At 52.6% G+C, this 22,801-nt stretch overlaps 1 protein-coding gene across 1 annotated transcript in view; it reads right to left on the bottom strand.

Moving 5' to 3' along the window:
• The window catches only part of PCSK6 (proprotein convertase subtilisin/kexin type 6), a 90,665-nt gene that overhangs the window by 33,003 nt on the left and 34,861 nt on the right, over window positions 1-22,801 (bottom strand). Inside the window, exons 3-7 of the mRNA XM_056124360.1 lie at window positions 17,034-17,144; window positions 16,175-16,318; window positions 14,510-14,586; window positions 12,043-12,131; window positions 2,609-2,781 (exon numbers count right to left, since the gene is read on the bottom strand). Coding sequence (XP_055980335.1) covers window positions 2,609-2,781; window positions 12,043-12,131; window positions 14,510-14,586; window positions 16,175-16,318; window positions 17,034-17,144 — 594 coding nt within the window. The remainder of the gene's footprint in view (window positions 1-2,608; window positions 2,782-12,042; window positions 12,132-14,509; window positions 14,587-16,174; window positions 16,319-17,033; window positions 17,145-22,801) is intronic.

Here is a 22,801-nt window from a genome sequence, read left to right as displayed (position 1 = left end):
TGGCACGAATGACCGGGAGCCTCCTGGTGCCCCCGCGGCATCCTCTTTCCCCTGCCAGCCCCGAGAGGCAGAGGCAGCTCCGAGCCTCGTGTACCAGCCTGTGTCTGAGGATCAGAATCTTCCAGAGTCCGGCCTGGGCTGATTCCACAGAAACACAGAGAAAAGCAGGAAATCCCCAGCAGAGGGAGAACAATCTTCACGCACCCCTGCCAGGGGCCGCTCCCCCCCCCCCCCCCCCCCCCCCCCCCCGGCTGCGGTGTCAGCAGACAGCAAGATGGACAAAGGCCGTCCCAGGGTTATGGTTCTGTGCAGGAAGCATTCTCTCTCATCTGCTGCTAAACTGCAGTGGAATTCTTTTCTGGGGGGGGGGGGGGGGGTGCTACCCCCAGCTCTGTGCTCTCTGCTCAAGGATCACTTCCTGGGATCACCCCACACAGTGTCAGGAACCCAGTCAGGGCTGTGGACATACCAGTCAAGCACCTTGACCTCTCGGTCCCTGAATGCTTCCTCTGATAGCCACAGTGAGATCCAAGGGCTCTACTAAGTGGGCAGGGTAGAGGATATTTTAAAGGGCAATGGCTTGCCTGGCCATGCCTGAGCCTTCCAGAATGTTCCAGAATGTTCTAGGTGTTTTCTTGGAGTGCTGGGGCCCAAGGAAGCTTTTTATGTTTGCTTCCTCTGGGGTGTCTGGGTAAACGTTTCAGAACTAAATTATCTTACTCTGGGCGAGAAGTGATTGCCTCAGACCTTAAGGCTGTCAGGGGGCGCTGTGGCCGCCTTGGATGGATCTTTGCATCCACCCGAGAATGTGCTGGCTGCTGTGGTCAGCAGCCTGAGCTCAAGAAGCAGAAGGAAGGTAGGTGGGACAAAGGGGGAGTCAGTAAGGGCGTTGGGGTGGAGCACTCGGGAGAGAGAAATACCCCACAGAAGGACGCTGGAGGAAGACTGATAAACTCAACAAGGCCATCGAGTCACAGGCCATCACAGACAGGATTGCTCTGTTACGGGGCAGATTTGGGGACCTGCCAGGTTGGGGAGACGAAGAAAGGTGGGACAGATGGAGTTCTCCTTCTGCTCTTCATCAGGCAGGTTTTAAACATAGGTGTGGTACAGTCAGACTCTTGGGGAGGCTTAAAAAATCGGTCGAGGGATGGGGAGGTGGCTCAGGGAATGGGTGGGGCGGTGGTCAGTCTGGAACCACGTGGGCAAGGCCCCCGGAACCCATGCAGCCAACTCTGCCATGGGCACAGAACGGCCAGCAGCCCAGGGTCCCCCAGAGCCGCCTGCAATCACCCCCCACCACGCCCATGGTAAACTGGGCTGGATCTCCTGCCCTTCCTCCGGGCCCCCAACCCACACCCCGCTCTGCCTCCCTATGAAATCTGCAAGCCTAGGACCAGCTCCTGGGGCCTCCCCTTCAGCGCTGGGCTGGGCTTACAGGGGTCACCCGGGAGCGCCCACATACTGACCACAGCTCCGTCTCTTGGCTCCAAGAAGCCGTCCTCACCCAGAAATGGGCCTTGCCCTGGGCCGTGGCCAGTTCCCATCTGTCCTCCCCCGCACCCACTGCCCTGGTCTCTCTGGCAAACATGCAGGGCCATGGCTCGGATGAGCCTAGAGTGGGGGTCAGTCCCCTACCACCCCCCACCCCTCACTCAGGGCAGCTGGGGACAGAGACAGCGCTCAGAGGGCGACTGTGGTCTAAAGCCCTGGAAGGTTCTACCAGGAAAGTCTCGGCTCACTGGGCTGCAGGAAGAGCAGCAAGACCCCAGTTTCCTACAGGGGCTGGAGCACCCCCAGGAAAAAAAAACAGTGATGGAAAGCTTCAGGAGGGACCCACCCGGGAGAGACCAGGGGCCACCAGTGCCACACACCTACAGCCCTGGGCTGACAAGTGAGCGGCCAGACGCGCCTTTGCTCAGTAACCTCCTTGACCCCAGCCCATACTCCTCTCACGGGACCAGGCCTGGCGGGGTGGGGGGACAGTCCCACTGCAGCCCTGCTCAGCAGGCGTGGCACTGGGGATCCACGCGGGGCCTCCCCCGCATGCCAGGCACGTCCTGCAGCTGTTCCATGCGTCCTCCTGGCCCTCACCCTGAGCCTGACCTGCCAAAGCTGCCCAGGGACGTGCTCCTGGGGCAAAGCTCAGGACTGACCCGGCGCGGCCCAGAGCCCATCCCTGTCACTGCACAGTCCAGCACCACTAGCACAGCTGGGTCTGAGGTTCGGCTGGTTAGGCCCGCACCGGAGTGGACGTGTATGGCCAGGAAGGGGGCAATGCAACGAGTGTGCTGCTTCCTATTACTACATCTGATTTGCTTCAGACCACACCCAGTGCTTTTTAACTTCTCTCTCTCTCTCACACACACACACCCTTGATGACTCCCCCCAGACTCCCCCCAGCCCCAGCTCACTCACTTACTCACTCACACCCTTTTTCTGTTTTTTATTTGGGGGCCACACCCAGCAATGCTCGGGGCTCACTCCTGGCTCTGCGTTCAGGGGTCACTCCGGAGTGCTCAGGAGACCTGATGGGGTGCCGAGGATCAAACCCAGGTCGGCCGCAGGTGAGGCCAGCAACCTCACTGCTAGGTTATGGCCCCATTACCTTTTTGATGCCGTACTCGAAGGCCTGCTTGGCCAGGCGGCCAGGCCCGTCCACCGTCTTCCCATCATCGTCGGGACCCCAGCTGGCGCTGTAGATGTCAATGTAGTTGGGTCTGATGCCCAGTGACTTGGCTTCCACCACATCCGTCACATCCCCGTCCAGCATGCGAATGCCTACACACACACAAGGAAGAAGTGGGGCCCACGCTCCCGCAGAGACGCCGCGGGAGCGTCCTTTTTGCGAGGAGGGGGCTGTGGGGATCGAGCTCAGGGCTCCTGGAAAGCACACCCCCCACCGCCCCCCTGCGCTCTGGGCCTTGGAATCTCCACAGCCCTGGAAATGCTGTATCTTAAAGCAAGAAGGGGAGGGTTTGCCAGCAGGCCAGTAAACTGATGTTGTCAAAACACAAGCCAGACACCTCTCTCCAGGCGCCTCATCCTGGAAACAGTGTGACTGACGAGTGAGACAGAAGCGTGATGGATTCCCGTTCTCACAAAGCCTCCATCTACCCGTACCATCCCACCCTGCCCAAGACCTCACACCCCCCCAGGCTGACAAGTTGTCAAGTAAGGAGATGGAGAGGCAAAGTATTGCCCACTGGCATTTGCTGTTCCAATATTAGCTCTCGACATGCGAGGCTCCCTGAAAATCCACGTGGAAGGTCAGTGGCCAGCAGCCAACCCGCCCCCCGCCCCCCCTACCCAGCATCAAACAGGAAAGATCACTGAGCCCAAGGGGCCAGAGACATACAAGTATTTAGGCAAATTGTTTTGGTGGCAAATGATGGCCAGGAGGGGAGGGAGCTGCTGCTGGCTGCTTGTGCTGTCCTGGAGCTAACACGGTGGACCATGACAAGGCTGGGCGGGCTGCTCCAAGGACCAGCCTGGGCTGCTGGCAGGGGGCGGGGTGGGGGTCAGTGTATGGAGCAGAGGAGTTGCATCAAGAAAGAACCCGGGCTGGCTACACTCAAGGCAAGCAACGTCTGCACTGTGCTCTCAGGCCCTTCTTCTTGGATATTTGAAAGCATATTAGGTGGGGTTTAAACCAAAGTGCCAATGAGTATGGTTCTCTTCTCCCCTGGAGATACTCCAGCCAGCAGCAGGACAAGACGTCTCCAGTCAAGTATCCAAAGGACAGAAGCCAGAAGGGCCAGCAAAGAAACCATCGTATGGGCTAGAAGAGCTGAACGCCAGAGAATGCATTCTCTATCCACAAGGGAACCAAACTTGCAGTCCGGAAGGAAACGGGGAGATCTTGCACATTTCAAAATACTCTGCAGGTCCAAGAGGAAGCCTCGGAGGGGAAATTTTCTTTGCAATTACAATGAAATGGAATTGAAAAATTCAACTGAATGAAAGTTAAAACACTTCAGAATCTGGGGACCACTGTTTATCGACTCAGGGGGTGGGAGGGTGGGGGGCTGAGAGCACAACTGTTTGCCTTAGAAAAGAAGTTTTGGCAAATTAACAACCACTCCAAGATCCTATGGAAAGAAAAGCTAAATAAGCCCAGAGCAAGAGAAAAGATGGAAATGATAAAGATAAGAGCAAAAAAAAAACTGAAATTGAAAACAGAAAAATACTAGAGAGCTTAGATTAAAAAAACAAAAAACAAAAAACAAACTATAAGTGCCAAGGTGAAGTGGATCTTTCTTTTTTTTAAATTAAAAAAATTTTTTTTGTTGTTGCTTTTTGGGTCACACCCAGCAATGCTCAGGGGTTACTCCTGGCTCTGTTTTCAGGAATTACTCTTGGCTGTGCTTGGGGGACCATACAGGATGCCGGGGATTGAACCTGGGTCGGCCGCATGCAAGGCAAAAGTCCTACCTGCTGTGCTATGGCTCCGGCCCCAAAGTAAAGTTTTTGAATGACCCTATAGCTTGTTCAGACAATAAATTTGTAAGTTAAGTAAATATTTCCCAGAAGAGCTCTCCAGGTACACAAGACTTAATTTTAAACAATAAAAGGTTTTGGGGCTGCAGGACAGTAAAGCGGGGAGGGCGCTTGCCTTGCCGACCCGGGTTTGATCCCCACATCCCACAGATGTGTCCAGAGCACTGCCAGGAGTATTTCCTGAATGCAGAGGCAGGAGTAAGCCCTGACCACAGCCAGGTTTGGCCCCAGACAATCAAAAGATATTAGCATCTATTCTACCAGTTTTGGGACAGAGAAGAGGAGGTGATTCACTGACTAAATCCTGGACTGAAGTTTGTGTGAGCCGGCTTGCTCTTCAAGCCTTTCTTCTTCGGCCTCGTCTGCTTGCTCATTTCCACTCTGGAGAAGCCTGCACTCCCTCGTACTTCTCTCTCTCTCTCTCTCTCTCTCCCCCCCTCCCCCCTCACATCTTCCTAAATAAATTTCTATAAAAATTATCTTGCCTTATCAATCAACCAATCAATTATGTTTGTATTACCCTGATGACTGAAAACAAAGACAGTACAAGAAAAAAAGAAGAAACTGAAGAAACTAGAGACCCAAAGCTTCATGACGATGCACGCAAAACTTCCTTTACAAATGCTCACAACTAGAATCCACTGATATATGCAAGAATGAAAACAGGGTTTTTTTTAAGCTCCATGTGACCAAGTTATACATTAAGTAGTAAGAGAAATAGAGGAATCCTTGATCATCAAGGAAACCTATACAAAACAGACGTTGGGAGTTGACCAGGAGTAATGGGTCTGGCGCCAGGTAGGCCAGAGAAAGGGCTGGAACAGCCTGGGTTACTGAGCCAGGTCATAAAGGGGATTTTGCTCTTTAAGGACAAACACAGCCTAACACCAGCTGACACTTGCCCTGTGAATGAGTAAGGACCCAGGCTGCCCAGAGCTACTGAACTGGCAAGGGCCACACCCGATTCCTCTTTCCACATAAAAATCTCTCGACTTGTAAGTTGTCTGTTCAAGTTTTTAAGAGACTCTTGTGCGAATCACACGGCATATGTCTGAAACTCGACGTCACTGTGGGCCACTTCTGAGTTAATTCCATCCTCTGATCTCATTTATATAGTTTCACGCACTCAATAGGCATAGAATAAAAATACACTTCAAACATTAATTGGAATTGTTACAAAAAAGGAACATATATTAGGATCACAAAAAATTTCTCAACAAATTTTGATGGGCAGAAATTATGCTGAATAGTCTTTGATCCAGATGCAATGAATTAAAAAATTAGTAACAATTAGAATGCCAAAAAACGAACTCACTTGGAAAATGTTTTTAAATCCCTTGAGTGAAAGAGAGAAAGAAATTTCAAAGCTAAGATACAAATTTATTCAGAAATGACTGTATAATTAAGCCCCAGAGAGGTGATGAGAAGGAAATACATAAAATATTTATTTACTTATTAGCATACATCAAAGCCCCCAAATTAAAAAAATGAAGCATTATAGGCAAGAAAATAATAAAAAATTGAAAGCTGAAGGAATCAATAAAGAAAAGAAGAAATCCACAAATTACAAAATAAAAGAACTAAATTTTTAAAGAGTCAAATCCAGTTATTTGGAAATAAAATTTATAGGAAATAGCACATTTTCCATTAGTCTGATCAAGGCAAAAAGGAGCTCAACAAGTGAGGCGAGAAACAATTATGACTGTAAATATGGAGGCTGTACTTCCTAATTACCAGCCTGTGATCTTAAATTTGTCATATATTTAAAATACTTTAGAAATGCATAACTGTTCTGGGGAATTTTCATGAACAAAATGTCCTTAAGGATAAATGGACAGAATGAATTCTATGAAATTCTATGGACAGAACAAAATTCTACAGATAGAATGAAACCTGAATAGAATGAATTCTCAAAAAGGATGACCTGAGCTGGAAAAGCACTTGTCTTGGATGCGTTTAACCTGGGTTCAGTCCCCAGCACCCCATGGCATCCCCAGAGCCTGCCAGGAGTGAGCCCTGAGCACTGCTGGGTGTGGTCCCCAAACTGATGAACAAATCCTGGGGAGGGAAAAAAATCAATAAAAAGAAAAGAGCTCTGGTCAAATAGATTCAGTGCCCCTGCCATTAATTCAGGACAGCAGTATCTGGGGGACAGCGTGGAGGGGGAGCACCCTGAGGGGGAGCACGGCTTCCTGGCTCCTCCTCCAGGACTGGTACGAAACATCACGAGTGAAATTAAGTGATGTTCAGTTTGTCTTACAAATCAAAGTGCAGACTCCATATCAGAATGCTGACTGTGGGAGATGGTGGGGTGGCCGATGGACAACACTCGCCCTCCAGGAGAATGGACCGCGAGGAGAGAGAAGTTCACGTCCCACGGGTGCCAACGGCTGTGTCAGACTCCACAGGCAAGTTGGCAAACAACGCAGTTCACCTCGCTCTGGGGAGGCTTCCTTAGAAAGTTACGTGGTCAACTCTTAACACTCAGTCCCGATCAAGCCTCTAAGAGCTTGAGGACATAATAAAACCCCCAGAAGTGAAAAGGAGAAAATTTCTGCAGAGGGATCTAGGAAAGACTTCAAAAATGACATTAAGGGGGGCTGGAGGGATAGGACAGTGGGGAGGGCATCTGCTTTGCATGCAGCCGACCCGGGTTCAATCCCCAGCACTCCATATGGCCTCCTAAGCCCCACCAGGAGTGATCCCTGAGCACGAAGCCAGGAGTAAGCCCTGAGCACCCCCGGGGGTGGACTCCCGCCCCCCCCTCCAAAAAAACCCCAAATGATATTAAATGAGATACAGCACTGGCTAAGTCACAGTGAGAGAGAACACGATTCGGTAGTTGATATTTTGTGGTAGGGCATTTGCCTTGCACGCAGCCAACATGGCCGACCCGAATTCGATTCCTCCGCCCCTCTCGGAGAGCCCGGCAAGCTACCGAGAGTATCTCGCCCACAGGGCAGAGCCTGGCAAGCTACCCGTGATGTATTCGGTATGCCAAACACAGTAACAGCAAAGTCTCCAATGGAGACGTTACTGGGCCCGCTCGAGCAAATCGATGAACAATGGGAGGACAGTGACAGTGACAGTGACCACAAAATAAAACAGGAAAAGGGAAGGACAGTTCCTTGTGAAGATGGAAACCTCTTTCTAGAGGCAGTTGTTATTTGCATCTAGAAAATCCAGGAAAGAAAATCAGCTGCTCCAATGGTTTACTAGGGTGACAAGGTACAAAAGTCCAGAGACAGAAATCAATAGCTTTCCTAGGTCCACTTCAGTTACCATCCCCCCCCACCATGAGGAATGCTGCTGAAAGTCAACCCAGTAAGAAACCCAAGAAGAAATGGGTAAGATCAAAACGAAAGACAGTGATAAAACTTTTGCAAGGTGTGAAAGAAGACACGCATGAATGGAAACAGACCAGATTCCTGGATGGGAAGCTCCCCATCCCCCCACCCACGAGTTAAGATACAAATTTCACGCAGGCCGGTTGGGATTTTACACGAAACTTGACAAGAAGGTTCTCAAATTCATCTGAAAGAGAAAACGTGCTCTTCAAAGAACCAAGAAATTTGGGGGAGCAGAGGAATTGTAAGAGAAAACTGATCCAATTGGTCATCTAAAACTCATCTTAAACTCTAGTGATTAAGGGGCTGGAGCGATAGCACAGCAGGTAGGGCGCTTGCCTTGCACACGGCCAACCCGGGTTCAATTCCCAGCATCCCATATGGTCCCCCGACCACCGCCAGGAGTAATTCCTGAGTGCAGAGCCAAGAGTAACCCCTGAGCATTGCTGGGTGAGACCCAAAAAGCAAAAATAAATAAAACAAAAAAAACCTCTAGTGATTAAGAGTTACTATTTAGGGTCTAGCACAATAGTAAAGTGGGTAAGGCACTTGCCGTGTGTGTGGCCAACCCAGGTTTGATCCCCCACACTCCTTAGAGTCCCCGAGTCCCGCCAGGTGTGGCTGCACTGACTCCCTTGTCTTCCCCACCGCCACTACTATCAAAGACATCCATCCTGGCTGTGATCATTTCCATGTGACTTTTTCCTCGTCCCTTTTCAGGACACAGAGAGCAGGATTCAAGCAAGCCAAGTGTGGCTGGTCTTATTCTCCTGAGGAACCAAGGGATGCAGTCTGCAGTGGGGGAAGGGAGAGACTCCAGAGAGCCAGACTACCCCCAATGACATGTTCTGGGGTGAGGCCCGGGGCAGCCCCTGAGGGGAGGGGTTGCAGTGACAGACAGCTCAGCCACTGCCCAAGGCAAGGCGGTCATTCTGCAGTGGTGTCTTCCCAAGTTAGACGTCTGGACCAGAACTGCTGTCTCTTCCTCAGATTCCAGAAAGGTTCATGGTTTAGGCATAAAAGAACTTGATCAAAAGGGTTTTTTTCCCCTTAGGTTCAAGGCAAATCAGAGACCAACCATCAGGAAAAACCAAAAAGGTTCATCAAGTCTCTACAAGTTGTGAAGGTATTGCCTATCTGCCTGAATAGAACATTGTTCAGAGGTGACATAAGTAACAACCACACAAAACAATATCCACCATCCAGTGACAATGACTAGACAGGAGAGCAGGGGTAGGGACCCGTGACTCAGGGCCGAGAGAAAACTCAGGCAAACACACCTATAAATGACCTAGATCCCGGGCTCCTAAGCAGGATGCCTGAGAGTCTGAAATGAAACAGGCTCATAAATGAGCCAGCTGAGATTTGTGCCCAAGGCGGGTGAGTGGCGGGGGCGGGGAGGGGGAGACACGGGCTTGGAAGAAGTCAATATCTGAAGTAATATGGGCAGCCATAATGTCACATGTGATGGAGACAAATGAGAACCACCCGCTGTGAATCACTGCAAACTCCAGCTTGGACAGGTGAGAGAATTGTACTGATCCACGTGAGTGGCAACAGGACGGAGGCAAACGGGAAAAAGCTGGAAAACATGAGTGGGACAAATCCCACTATATACTGAGGGGCTCGGGAGGCTGAAAACAGACTCATCTTCAGAAACAGTGGGTGCCAGAGGACAGGGGAGTTTCATCTTCCAAACTTTGAGACAGGAGTTGGGGAAAGCTGGCACCCAGGCTTTGCGTGTGGGAGCTGCGATTCCGTGCCTGGCACTGCAGAGTCCTCAGAACCACGGGAATGGCTCCCCCAAGCAGTGACAAGGATGCCCACCCCAGCCCCCACCAAAATGGTGAACATAAATAACCGAAAGCTGGGACTCCAGGCACACCAAGGTTTCCCTTGCCAGTGAAGAGGAAACAGAAACCTTTTATGGGGTAGAGCCAGGGTCATTTCTCACCTGCCTCGCTGCACTTGAAGACAAGACCCTAAAAGGGGCACATCATGGAGCAACCAAGAGCCAAAGGCCATGGGAAGGGAGAGCAACCCACAGAACTGAGTTTGCGGGGGACAGGCAGGACTTTGGGGGAGGGGCATGGTGTCAAAATTATGAACACAGAAAGCAACTCCAATCAATAAACATTAAAAACATTTTTTTGGAGGGTTGGGCCACACTGGTGGTGCTCAGGGCTGACTCCTGGCTATGCACTCAGGGATCACTCCTGGTGGGGCTTGTGGGTAAGGGGTGCAGGAGATTGAAGCCGGGTCAGCTACATGCGAGGCCAGCACTCTATCTGCTGTTCTACCACTCCAGCCTGTAAAACAACACATTCTTTTAAATCCTAAAGGAAAGTCTGAAGGAAAACTGAAACCAGACAGGATGTGAGCCAGAGAGTGGGGACAGAGAGAATGTAAAATGGGGTTTCAAAGTTACTGGACAGTTTAAAGCAAGAATAAGGATGCATGGTGGGTTTTATTTCTTTAGGAGGGGCATTCCTGGCAGTGCTCAGGGCTTATTCCTGATTCTGTGCTCAGGAATCACTATTCCTGGCAGTGCTTAGGGTACCATATGAGGTGCTGGGGATCGAACCTGGGTCATCTGAATGCAAGGCCGGCATCCTCCCCACTGTACAATGGAGGCTTTCTAACATACATAGAGATAAGCATGCACGATGGCTTCTAACATACCTGGGGATAGGCATGCATGATGGCTTTCTAACATGCACAGGGATAAGTATGCAAGACTGCCCTCTAACTTGTGAGGCTCCTGAGAAGTGTGGGGACGCTTCTTCTAAAGCTTCAACACTTCCTTGAGTAAATATTCCAGCAGAGGAACTGAGGGGGTGACTGCTGCCCCTCATGTAAGACAGGAGGGAGGGAGGTGTCCTGGGAAGGCAAGTGTGAGTGAGTCTGGACCCCTCCTAACTGAGAGGCAGGACACAGGGGCTGGGAGGAGGGCCCAGGACCAAGTCAGCGGCTCAGTTCTGGCCCTGCTGTGCTCCCTGCAGACGCCCCGGGTCCTGCCACCCTGCAGTCCCATGGCCAGGTTTGCAGGACACCAGAACCATAGCCCAGTCAGGGGAACTGAAGATGCACAACCCAGAGCCCTGGGCCAGGCCCTGCTCCTTTGGGGGGTCCAGAGGAGCTGATCTCCCCTGTGAGCAAGATACGTGGGTCGGGGTGGGGAGCACAAAACTCTAGGAGGTTCCCTCATGCAGCCCAGGGAGCAGGAAATGGCCAGAGACTATGGACTTCAGGGCAATGGGCATGTTCCAGAGGAGGGAGGCATGTCAGGGGACTTCATGACTATGGTCCTGCGGCAAGCTGAGATGCAAGGGCCCAAGAAAAGTGGAGTGGGAATCAGAAGGTTTTAGAAAAAGTGGTCAGCCATCTGGAAGGTTCTAGAAAAGGTGGTGATAGAAATCCATGGAGGCACTTTGGGGAGCACAGAACCCACAGGGCTTTTGGGAGCTGGTCATGCGAGCAAGTGAGACCAGGAGGAAAAAGAGTGTCTCCAGAACCTTATACTCCTCCCCACCCCCAAACACTGCCAGGAGTGGCCCCTCAGCAGCTCCGGCACTGGACGCAAACCAAACCAACAAAGAGAAGAAGGAAGAAGTGTGTGTGTGTGTGGGGGGGGGGAGGTCTTGTCTTGCTTTTTTGCTTCTTTTGGGTCACACCTTGTGATGCTCGGGGGTTACACCTGACTCTGCACTGGGAATCAACCCTGGCAGTGCTCCAGGGATCTTATGGGATGCCTAGGATCAAACCTGGGTCAATGACATGCAAGGCAAGTGCCCTCCCTGCTGTGCTTTGGCCCCGGCCCCAGGAGGACGCCTTTCTGATGAAACCTCCAGCATTCCAGGCAGAGGGGAGCTGCTTCCTCCAACCTCTAGCCCCAGGCCCGATTGCTGGTGTTGGCGGTGAGGGGAGCCAACAGGGAGGTGACTGAGACTCTAGTACGGGGGCTGGGCCCTGGGAAACTGGCTGGGTGGGGGGCCCTAAATGGGTCTGATGATTCTCAGTTCCCCGGAGGGCAGGTTGAAATGAGAATCCAAAGACCCGACACTGCTTGGGTGGCCCTGTGGCCCCGGGCCCACCTGGTCAGTCCCCAGGTGCTCGGGGAAGTCCCCTAAGGCTGCTTGGGCATCCCACGAGGTGGCGGGAAATGAACGGCGCAGGCCCGGCTGCCCGCTCTCACCTCCGATCCTGGCGTTGTAGGCGATGCCCACGATGCAGTAGGAGTTATTGGCCGAGGCGGCCACCTCGCCAGCGCAGCGGGTCCCATGCCTGCAGCGGACGGGAGAGAATTGAGCATGCTGCCTGGGAGGTGGGGCCGACGCGTGGCTGTCCTCTGGCCAGGGGGACCACCGCACCGAATCTCCATCACTGGGTTAGGACAGCACAGCCCATTCCGTGCAGCCCCTGCCCCGCCCCAGGAGATGGCTGGTGATGATTTTGCAAAGGAGGGATTATCCTCTCCTTTGCCCCGCGCAGGAGTGAGAAGTTCCCTGTACCCAGAGTTCGATGCCCAGCACTGCAGGTGCCCTCGAGCTCCCTGGGGTGACCCTGGTGACCCCCAGTACTGAGGCAGCAGGCAGATGAGGCAGCAGAGTACCATCACCAGCTCCCTAAACTTGGGAGACCCCCCCCACCCCATATGAAAAGCCGCCTCTAGAAACGGTACAGAACAGGGGCGGGAGCAATAACACAGTGGGGGGAGGAGGGGCCCTGGCCTTGCAGCAGCCGGCCCAGGTTCAATCTCCGGCACCCCACAGGGTTCCTCCGACAGGAGTGATCCCTGGGCACCTAGCCAGGAGTAAATACTCAGCACCTCTGGGTGTGGCGCCCAAACCAAAGCTCAACAACAAAAAAAAAAAATAAAGAAATGACAAGAAACAGACCCACCTACCCCCCCCGCTACCCCCCCCCCCCCCCCCCCCAGCCATCCAGGGCTCAAACCTTCCAGTTTAGCCTTGGATTCAACCTGGCTCTTCAAGGATCAATGAGGGCATCTGAGACATTCTCAGACCCCGGACACGCAGCCAGAAATGAGGTGCCCTGTGCCCCAGCATGCAAGCAGAAAGGGCACCTTAGAACATTGAGTGGGGGAGCTGCCCCAGGAGGGGGCACTGGAGGACATGGGTGGGCCAAGCCACATGGCATGGCACCTGTGGGCATCCTGGAACCCAAGGATGTGGCCCTGAAAACTGAATTTCCATGGAGCCCCTTGGCATGAGTGTGTGCAGTGTGTGTGTGTGTGGGGGGGGGGCTTCTGGGAAGCAGCAGCAGATGTTTCTGGAAGAACAGGACACACACAGGAATGGGCACGAGACAGCGAGAAGGACGAGCACAGCCCAGGGAAGGAAGACACAGGGCCAGGCGGTAGGAATGACTCCAAGGCCTGTGCAGCTGCCAGCACTGTGGTGATTGGGGGAGGTGGGGGGTTTATACATAACCGCATTTGTAGTGATGTGTGAGACCAACCGGGAGTGGGTGGGGCCGTTTTCTTTCTAAGTTCACTTAATTTTGCATATTGTCTTCCAGTGCTGGGAACCAGCCCAGGTCTTAAGCCCCAAGTCCTGTGCTTAGCGCCTGAGCCACAGCTCTGGCCCATGAGTATTCTCTGCTTTGTAAGGCCCCTCCTGGGAGAGCTAGGCCTGTGTACCCAGAGATGCCAGGGCAGTGGGACACGGGGGACCGGCAGAGCCACCATGCTCAGGGATCAAACTCAGAGCCTCACACACTGGACCAGTTTCCAGGCCCGACTGAGCATGTGCTTTCATTTGTTTTTATTTTAGTTCTTGGTTCACACACAGTGATGCTTAGGACTTACTGGCTCTGCACTCAGGAATCACTCCTGCAGTTCTTGGTGGGGCTCTATGGGTGTTGGGGGTTGAAACCAAGTCAGCTGCATGCAATCCAAGCATCCTCCCCACTGTACTATTGTTCTGCCCCCGTCCCTCCCCCCGAACATGTTTTTTTCCCCTTTCTTTCAAGATTCCAGGAACTGGACTTAGAACCTCACACATACAGAGTAAGTGTTCTACCAACTCTCCTGGCCCTGAGCATATTCTTAAGCCAAGGAGTGGGGAGGGATGTGTGTTCCCAAGCAGTGCTCAAGGGGGTTCAGTTCACAAGTCTTTCCCAGAAATACCCCAGCAGACTAGAGGGCTCAGTGCTCAGGCATCCCCAGAGTGGTGTTTGGGGAGACCATGTGGTGCAGAGGACTGAACCCAGGGGTGGGTATGCAATGCCAGCACCCTTGATTCCAACACCCCAAAAGGAAGGGGGTATTGCCTCTGGGAAAAAGTCTCAGGAGACAAGACTCAAGATGAGCCAGCAATACAGGAGTCCTCCAGCCACCTCCTCCTGGGGGTGAAGGGCAAGGGGGCACCCAAGGACAAAGGCATGTCATCTTCCACTCAAAACAAAATGGGCAGACCTCAAAGGGCAAACAATGGAGGATCCCAGGTTTCAGGACTGTATTGGGGGCGGGGTCAGAGGACACACCCCGCGGTGCTCAGGGCTTACTCCTGGTTCTGCACTCAGGCATCACTCCTGGCGGGCTCTGGGGACCACAAGGGATGCCGGGGGTCCAACATGGGTTGGTTCCATGCAAGCCAAACACCCTCCCGCTGTGTATCGCTCCTGCCCCAAGAACATACTTATTTTCATTGCTGGCGTCGTATCGGGGAGAAGGGTCGTAATCATTGCCGTTGACATCATAGCTTGCATAAGAATCCTAGGAGACGGAATCAGTGAGTGGAGGAGGCAGTTTGGCTGCCGAAGGCCCACTCCCAAGTGTTTCCCGTGCTGCATGCGGAGAAGAGGAAAAGGCCGGCCTGCCTGCGTTCCCCCCAAAATGTCAGTTTGTAAGTACGGGACAGTGGGGCCCCCCACAAAACCAAACCGACCCCAACCGTGTCTCACTGCCCAGATCAATGACATGGAGCACATTCTTGGGCTTGTGCAACCGTGACTCCCACCGACTCCCCGAAGGACTTTCCTCTTGCAAAACTGAACGTGTCTCCACTTCTACCCTGGCCCACGTCCCCACTTCCTGTCCCTGAAGCCCCACCCCTACTTCCGGTCTGTACACCACGCCCCCACTTCCTGTCCCTGAAGCCCCACCTCTCTACTTCCTGCCTCTAGGCCCCGCCCCCGCTTCCTGTCCCTCAAGGCCTATTTGTCTCTATGCTATGCCGCCCACTGCCTGAAGCCCCGCCTTCCTATTCCTGTAACTATGTCCCCCCCCCACTTCCTGCCCCAGGAGCTCCGCCTACCTACTTCCTGTCTCTAGGCCCCTGTTGGCTCTGAGAATCCCCTGTAAAAGGGGTCTTCAGGCCTTCAGTCCTTTCGGGGACTGGCTTATTTGACTTGGCCTCACCGTCTTTAAGGTTCATCCTTAGGGGCAGCAGTGAGTTTGAATGGCCTTTATTTTGTAATTTTAATATGCATGTCTTTGTCTTTGCTTCTCCACTTATAATTGATCTCCACTGAAGTTCCATGACAGCTCTCTTGTCCTGTTTCAATACTGGAAGCAATCTCGGGTGTTGCTCCAACACCAGACTTAAACAGTTATTTCTTTGTACTTTTTTGGGGTCTTCCAAGCTAAAGGGGGTGGCACTTGGTCACCTGGGCTGGGGGTTGAATGCTTGGACTCTGATCAAGCGGTCCTTGGGCCACCAGAGCCACCCTGGCATCAGGGGGCCACGCAGTGCCAAGGATTGAACTCTGAACCTTGGGCATGGAAAGCATCACCCCAGACTCTGAGCCATCTCCCGAGCCCGACTGTCACCGACTGTCTATCCGACAGTGCAGCCTAGCAGGGTGAACTCACGGCACATGGAAAGCATTCATGCAGCTGTTCAGATCCCAAGCGCTTCTTTACACTGTGAGACTCATTTCACTGTCACAGTAACCTCAGGTGAGATGAATCCTGTTATTAACCCCACTGGACAGAAGGAGGTACTGAGGCATATACTGAGTGACACACTGGAGGTCTGCAGTGTCAGAACAGAAACACAGGGAACTCGGGTCCAGGGCTCATGTCTTGCCCACCCACGTCCCTTCCATGTTGCCACCCTCTGTTCCAACAGCAGCTCCACTAAAGGGCGTGAGTTCATTTTACGGCTCCTAGAATAGTGGGTCCCTGTCCCTGGTCTGGATGGCAGGAAGGAGCTTGTCTCCCAGCCCTCTCGGCTTTCCCTCCTGCCTGGCAGATCAGGGGTGCCAGTCCTGGGTGACAGCCTACTGAGCTGTTAATTCCCCGGTGGGCGTGGCTGACAATCTGGGACATCTGTCCACATCCTTCCCCAGGCTCCACTCACATAATTCGGGGCCAGATCGGGGTGATTCCTCTCGATGCCATCGTCCAGGATGGTGACCACCACGTTCTTCCCCGTGTAGCCCCTTCTCCATGCCGCCTGCACGTTCATCTCTGAGCGGCACCGACTCTGCTTGTCACCACAGTGCTGTGGGAACCAAAGACACACACACACCCCTGGCTGTGGGAACCCTGGGCCCCCTGGCATGGCTGGGAGAGAACCCTGAGCTGGGATTAACCCCCAAGCACCACCAGGCATGACCCACACCCAAAGGAAACCAAACTAAAAGAAAGGAGCACTTTCCCCAGAGTCACCAGAAGAGATGTTCTGTCCCCACTTTTTCAGGAAGCATGGGGGTGGGGGTGGGGGGGTGCTGAACATCACATGTTTTCTGCACCTGGACAAGGGCCTGCATTTTTCAGGGATCTCATTCCTGTGCAGGGTTCAGTATGGCAGAAGTGGAGGGAGTTGCTTTCAAGCTTCTACAGCTGTCATCCAATTTCATCCCAGTGCCACAAGCACTGGCCTCCACACGCCCACCACCTGGGATAAACATCCCACCCCTCCATCCAGCTGAGGATTTTTTTTGGTGGGGGTGGGGGTGTGTGGACATCTGATAGTGCTCAGTAGTTACTCCTGGCTCTGTGCTCAGGGATCACTCCTGGCGGGGCTCAGAGGACACTATGGGTTGCTGAGGGTTGAACCTAGGTCAGCTGTGTGCAAGACAAGTGCTCTCCCTGTTGGACTATCCCTCTGGCCCCTCTGGCTGAGGTTTTACACCTAACATGAGCTGTGGTCAGAGATGGGGGAAATGGCGCACTGCAGGCACACACCTGGACGATGGCCAGCCCACTCTACTCACCATGTACCACATGCTGGACCATATGGGGTCGTTGAAATACAGGGCCTGGGGGTCACTGCGCACCTGTCTCTTCACCCTGCGTTTCACTTGCTGTTGTTGTAGCCATTTGACCTGGCAGGAAGAAACTCAGCTGTTATATGGCACACAACATCTCCTGGTGTTGGAGAGACAGCACTGCAGTGAAACTGATGGCTTGCATGGGGCTGACCCTGGTTTGACCCTGACACCCGCTGTGTTCCCCCCCACCAGCCCTCACCAGGAGTGGTCCCTGAGTGCAGAGTCAAGGAGTTCTCCCCCACCAGCCCCCACCAGGAGTGATCCCCAAACCAAAATCATGCAAGGTGGCACGTCCTGGATGGAACTAGAGGGACGCACACTGTGTGAAGCTGGCCCGAGAGAGAGGGGTGAGCTCTGCGTCCTGCTCCTGAGAAGGCTTGAAAGTGCTCCCCTCAGCTCTCTTTGTCATCCTTCTAGAACAGCTGAAAAAGGAGACACGGGCTGGGCCGGGGAGCAAGCCCTGCAGCAGAATTGGGTAGGATCCTCCACACTAAATAGGGTGCCCCCCTCCAACAAGCACACCAGGAGAGACCCAAATTCTTCAAAAAAGAAATTCTTTTTTTTTCTTTTTGGGTAACACCTGGCGATGCACAAGGGTTACTCCTGGCTTTGCACTCAGGAATTACTCCTGGCAGTGCTCAAGGAACCATATAAGATGTTGGGAATCAAACTCGGTTGGCCATGTGCAAGGCAAATGCCCTACCCGCTGTGCTATCTATCACTCCAGCCCCCATCAAAAAATAAATTCTTTAAAAAATGTCCAAGACAGAAGCTGGGCAATGCCCAGAGGTCAGGGGCTCCTGCCTGGAAGGCACGAGGCCCCAGTGTCATTCCCCAGGACTGCAGGGCCCCTGAACACCCCCAGGCATGGTTTTGAGGCAACACTGGACCAGAACAAGGAGCCACGCTGCCCAGCAGCAGACTGTCAGTCACCAGGATCGGCCACTGGGTCCCCAGGGCACAGCTGGGGAGCCCCCTGCACCCCCCAGCCAAGAAAAGATAATTGTAAGCCCTGTTCACTCCCCACAACTCCTCTGTTGACCACACCCAAACCTCATTCGGTCAGTCCCTGTCCCAGCACCCACATTTGCCAGGAACTTTCTGTTTGTTTGCAGTCCGGATGGCCCCAGCACACAGAACTGACAGATAACATTCCATCTGTGGTTAATGGAAAGATCGTTGCATCAGTGTTGGAAGGAAACCCGAGCTTCCCTGCAACTGCGGGACAAAGTCCCCCACTGACCAACCAGAAAGTCTCTCCGGGCCTTCGCAATCTTTTCCCAGCATCGGAGGTGGAAAGAGACCCTGGTCCTGGGGCTCCCAGTGCTGGCACCTGGCCCTCTCAGGGCTCCGTTCCAAACATCTTTATCACTCAGGACTAAAAGCAGAAAAGGACCCCACCCGCATCATGCTAAAATCTAAGGACCTGGGAGACCCGGGCCAGCGTATGGGACGATAAGCCAGCTTGGAACGCCATCAACAACAAGTAATTTCAAAGAAATCTGTGAGCACTTTCAGCGATTGGCTGAGGCTCTGGTAACATTGAGCCCTCTCCAGACTTTTGGCAAAGACATCTGTTAAAAACAAATGCTTTGAGAGAGAGAGAGAGAGAGAGAGAGAGAGAGAGAGAGAGAGAGAGAGAGAGATCAAAAAACTAGCAAGTAATCCTGCACGCTGAGAAACACAGGCTCTGTGCCCCAGGAGAGCGCAGATCACAAAGCATTTGGAGCAAAAGGGCCTTTTGCAAAGATGGTTAAAAACACTTAGTAAAGGTAATTAAGAGTGAAAGCAAAACCAACAGGCAATTCCCATACTGCATCAAGAATCAAGCGGCCTAATCAGCCTGTGTGTGCTTCGCACCGCCCCCCCCCCCCCCCCCCCCCCCGCCAGTCTCAGGATCCGCCCAACCATCTTGGATCCAGTTGGGTTTTCTTGGGGGCCTTATATATATATCTGATCTCAGCTTTGATGCAAGGTGGGGCAGCTTGTAAGTTCCAGCACTTATCAAAGCACGCACTTGCCATGGGACAGACCGTCTTGTTAAACTGCAAAGCCACCCGCTTCCTTCTCAGTCCTCCCAACTTTCATTTCTGGTTGGGTCACTGGCATACAACAAAGGCCCAGCATTAGGCCAAAGTTAAGACTCCATCATCTTTTTTTACTTTCTCCATGCTATGAGCGACACAATTCTCCAAATGCCCAGGGGCCAGGGGTGGGCGATGCTTGGGGACCAGGAGGAGGAGGCATTTGCACACACAGCAAGAGAGATGTGGCCGGAAGGACTTCAGGGTAGAGCCAACTGCGCCCAGTACTTCACTGGGAAGGCTTAGGCAAAGTAAGCATTAGTCCGACTGGCAGCTAGTTGATTTGGCTGGCCCCAAGATGCTAAGGATGAAGCCGAGGTCTCCCAATTGCAGTCCGGAATTCATAATTGGCTGCCACGGCTCTTTGCTCTCCCTGGGGCTCAACGTTTAATTAGTACAAGGAACCACCAGCCAATCCCATGGACGGGGCTCGGGTTGGCGGCTGCTCACCTGACCTCTTTCTTCTCCACTGGCACGGTTCTTGGGAGCCACTCGGCCAGGAGCTTACAAAGAAGCTTCGTGGATGGGAGAGGGGGGAAGGGGGTTGCTGGTGGTTGCATTGAAGAAAACTCAACCTCATTGTTTGCATTGAGAATGTCTAGTTGCCCGTCTCATTCAAGGACTCAGGTGGCTGCCCTTAGGCCAGAACTGCATGAAGCACTCTGCAGGCCCCTGAGATGCGGGAGCCCAGAGTTGGGGGTGGCATTGCAGGGGGCAGAGCAGACGCCTGCCCTGAGTTCAATCTCCAGCATTACATGGGTCCCGAGCCTCACGGGTATGGTCCCTTTTAATACAATAAAGCCAACAAGCCCAGTAGCTCCGCTGGGCATGGGCCCCTCAGCACATGATCTTCCGCAGGCACCATAGCGGCCACTGGCAGAAGGAAGAGCAGCCAAGTGTCTCTGAAAGGTGTGAAGCTACACGGGGTGGCTGTGTGCAAGGCAAACGCCCTCCCTGCTGTGCTATTGCTCTGGCCCCCAACCAAATATAGGCTAAGTTCATTTCCATTTCGCTTTCATTCTCAAAACTGAAATGGCTTTTTGTTTTGAGAGAGGGGGCTCTTTCCTTCGTGCTCAGGGGCCACTCCTTGCTCTGTGCTCAGGGGACCACATGCCCTGCTAGGGACTAGAACTGGATTCAGCCAGCCTTACCATTCCTCGAGCCCCAGGAAACATATTTTTTGTTTGTTTTTGCTTTTGAACCACACCTGGCAGGGTTCAGTGCTTACTCCTGGTTCTGTACTCAGGGATTACTCCTGGCAATGCTCAGGGGACCATATGGGATGCTGGGGAGCAAACCTGGGCTGTCTGCATGCAAGGCAAACTTCCACCCTGCTGGACTATCTCTCCGGCCCCTGGGAAACATCTTCATGTTTAAAGTCCCTGGGGGAAAGGACCACAAAAATCCACCATCTTGTTCTCTCCCCATTGTGACCTTGAGTAGGGAGACAGGCACCCCCCCACCCCACACCCCGTAAACAGCCTGGCCCTGCTGGAGAGCTGGATGTGCTCTTAGGTCACGGCCCCAAGGCCTTCAGATGAAGAACAAGTGTGTTGTCATCACCAGAGAGAATACGGCAAGCAGCAAGTAGTGAGAGGAAAGGGAACTGGGAGGACAGCTGCAGGGACCCCCCTTCCTAGCCAAGAAGATTCTCCAACCTCGACAGACAATGGACCACAGAGAATCTCAGTCCCCACTTGCAGCTCCCAGGAGCCAGGATTCCTTCACAATCAGCCTGGGTATGTGAGCAGAGAACTGCCCAATGTCTATGTGCTCTGCTTGCCCTGATCCATGCCGCACCACCCACCCATTTTCCTTCACCCACCCTTCCATTCATCTGTCTGCCACCCACCTGCCCACCTAAGCATTCCTCCATCTACCCACTCACTCACCCACCAAACCAACTCACCTATCCACCCGACTGTTTGTCCATCCCATCACCCACCCAACTGATCTGACCATCTGCTCAACCAACTATTCACCCACCCACTCACCCATCCACCTACCCAACCATCTACTCAACCACCTACTCACCTAGCCATCCACCCATCTACGTATGATTCACTCAAACAACCTACTCATCCACCCATCCACTCCAACATCCATCCATCCATGCGTGCACTCGCCCACATACCCAACTGACCCACCCAACCACCCAACCAGATAATCACATACCCACCCAGCTGGCCCACCCATCCATGCTCCCCTTGGCACCCAACTGGCCCATCCATCTACCCGACCATCCATGTTAAACATGAATTCAGAAACATACAAGATGTGTCTACATCATCGCAGCTCACTTGCATCACTGACTCCCCAGGGGACCACTTCCTCCTGTGCTAGAAATCAAAACACCCACAAAGTGATGCCCCAGAGAAGGGTATTTTGGGAACAGTGCTCAAGGATAAACAGTTTCTCCCACTCACCCTTCACTCAGTCAATACAGAAGCCATGATTGCCAGTGGAGTGTCTCGGAACCAGACCAAAAACCCAGCTCTCCATGGCAACTTGATGAGAAATGTCTTTTGGGAAGAACTGAAATAGTTCCTTACATGCCACACCAAGGTAACATTCGGTACACTGCTTTCAAGAGGTGACACCCATGTTCTCTGCCTGAGCAGGCTTCTCCTTGCTGCTTAGAACTGCTTCCTCTCAGAGAACTGCTTGCTTTGGCACAGGGCATTCTGTTTGCAGCGCCTCTTCCCACCAGCCCCATCAACTGCACCAACCCCCAGCTGGTCTTTTAAAGTCACCTGTTGAACAAGTGAGATGACAGAAGTGCACCTGACCTTCCTTCGTTTTTCACTTTACCTTGAGTGACATTTATAAAATATTCATCTCAGGCCTATGCCGAGAGAAAATGTAATTAACCCTCTGATCAATAGGAATTAGATTAAGCTGAAAATGCTAGCTTCTCAAATTAGCTTTGTGTCCTGGGATCTCAAACATCCTGTAGGTTTTTAAGGGGGAAATTCTATTTATTGCTCAACATTTTTGATGTGTGGTGACCACTGGGATCAGTGTCATGACCACCACTGGAGACCGTTACCCCCGTGTCTCTAATTTCACTAGCAAAATACTCACTTGATGAGACTTTTACCTCTTTGGGTAAGACTCACCAATTTACCACCGAAATTTCTATTTTTGTTGATTCTTCAACATTTTTTTCTGTGAATAAATCTATACCCTCTTGTAGAGATTTATTTGAATCTTGTATAGTTTATTATTTATTTGTTACAAATCATATTTGCTTATTATTTATTTGGCTGACCCGAGTTCGATCCCTCCGCCCCTCTCGGAGAGCCCGGCAAGCTACTGAGAGTATCTTGCCCACACAGCAAAGCCTGGCAAGCTCCCCGTGATGTATTTGATATGCCAAACACAGTAACAACAAGTCTCATGATGGAGATGTTACTGGGCTCGCTCGAGCAAATCGATGAACAATGGGAGGACAGTGATTATTTGAATCACCCAGCGATACTCCGAACTTACTATTGGCTCTGCACTCAGGGATCACTCCTGGCGGGGCTTGGGGAGTCATATGGGGTGCCGGGGATCAAACATGGGTTGACAGCCAAGGCAAGCACCTTGCTGCTGTGCTATCTCTGAGCCCCAAGAATTTTATTT

This window comes from Sorex fumeus, unplaced genomic scaffold (genome assembly GCF_029834395.1).
Source record: "Sorex fumeus unplaced genomic scaffold, SorFum_2.1 ptg000051l, whole genome shotgun sequence".
Classification (NCBI taxonomy): domain Eukaryota; kingdom Metazoa; phylum Chordata; class Mammalia; order Eulipotyphla; family Soricidae; genus Sorex; species Sorex fumeus.
This window is presented reverse-complemented; position numbering and strand designations above follow the sequence as displayed.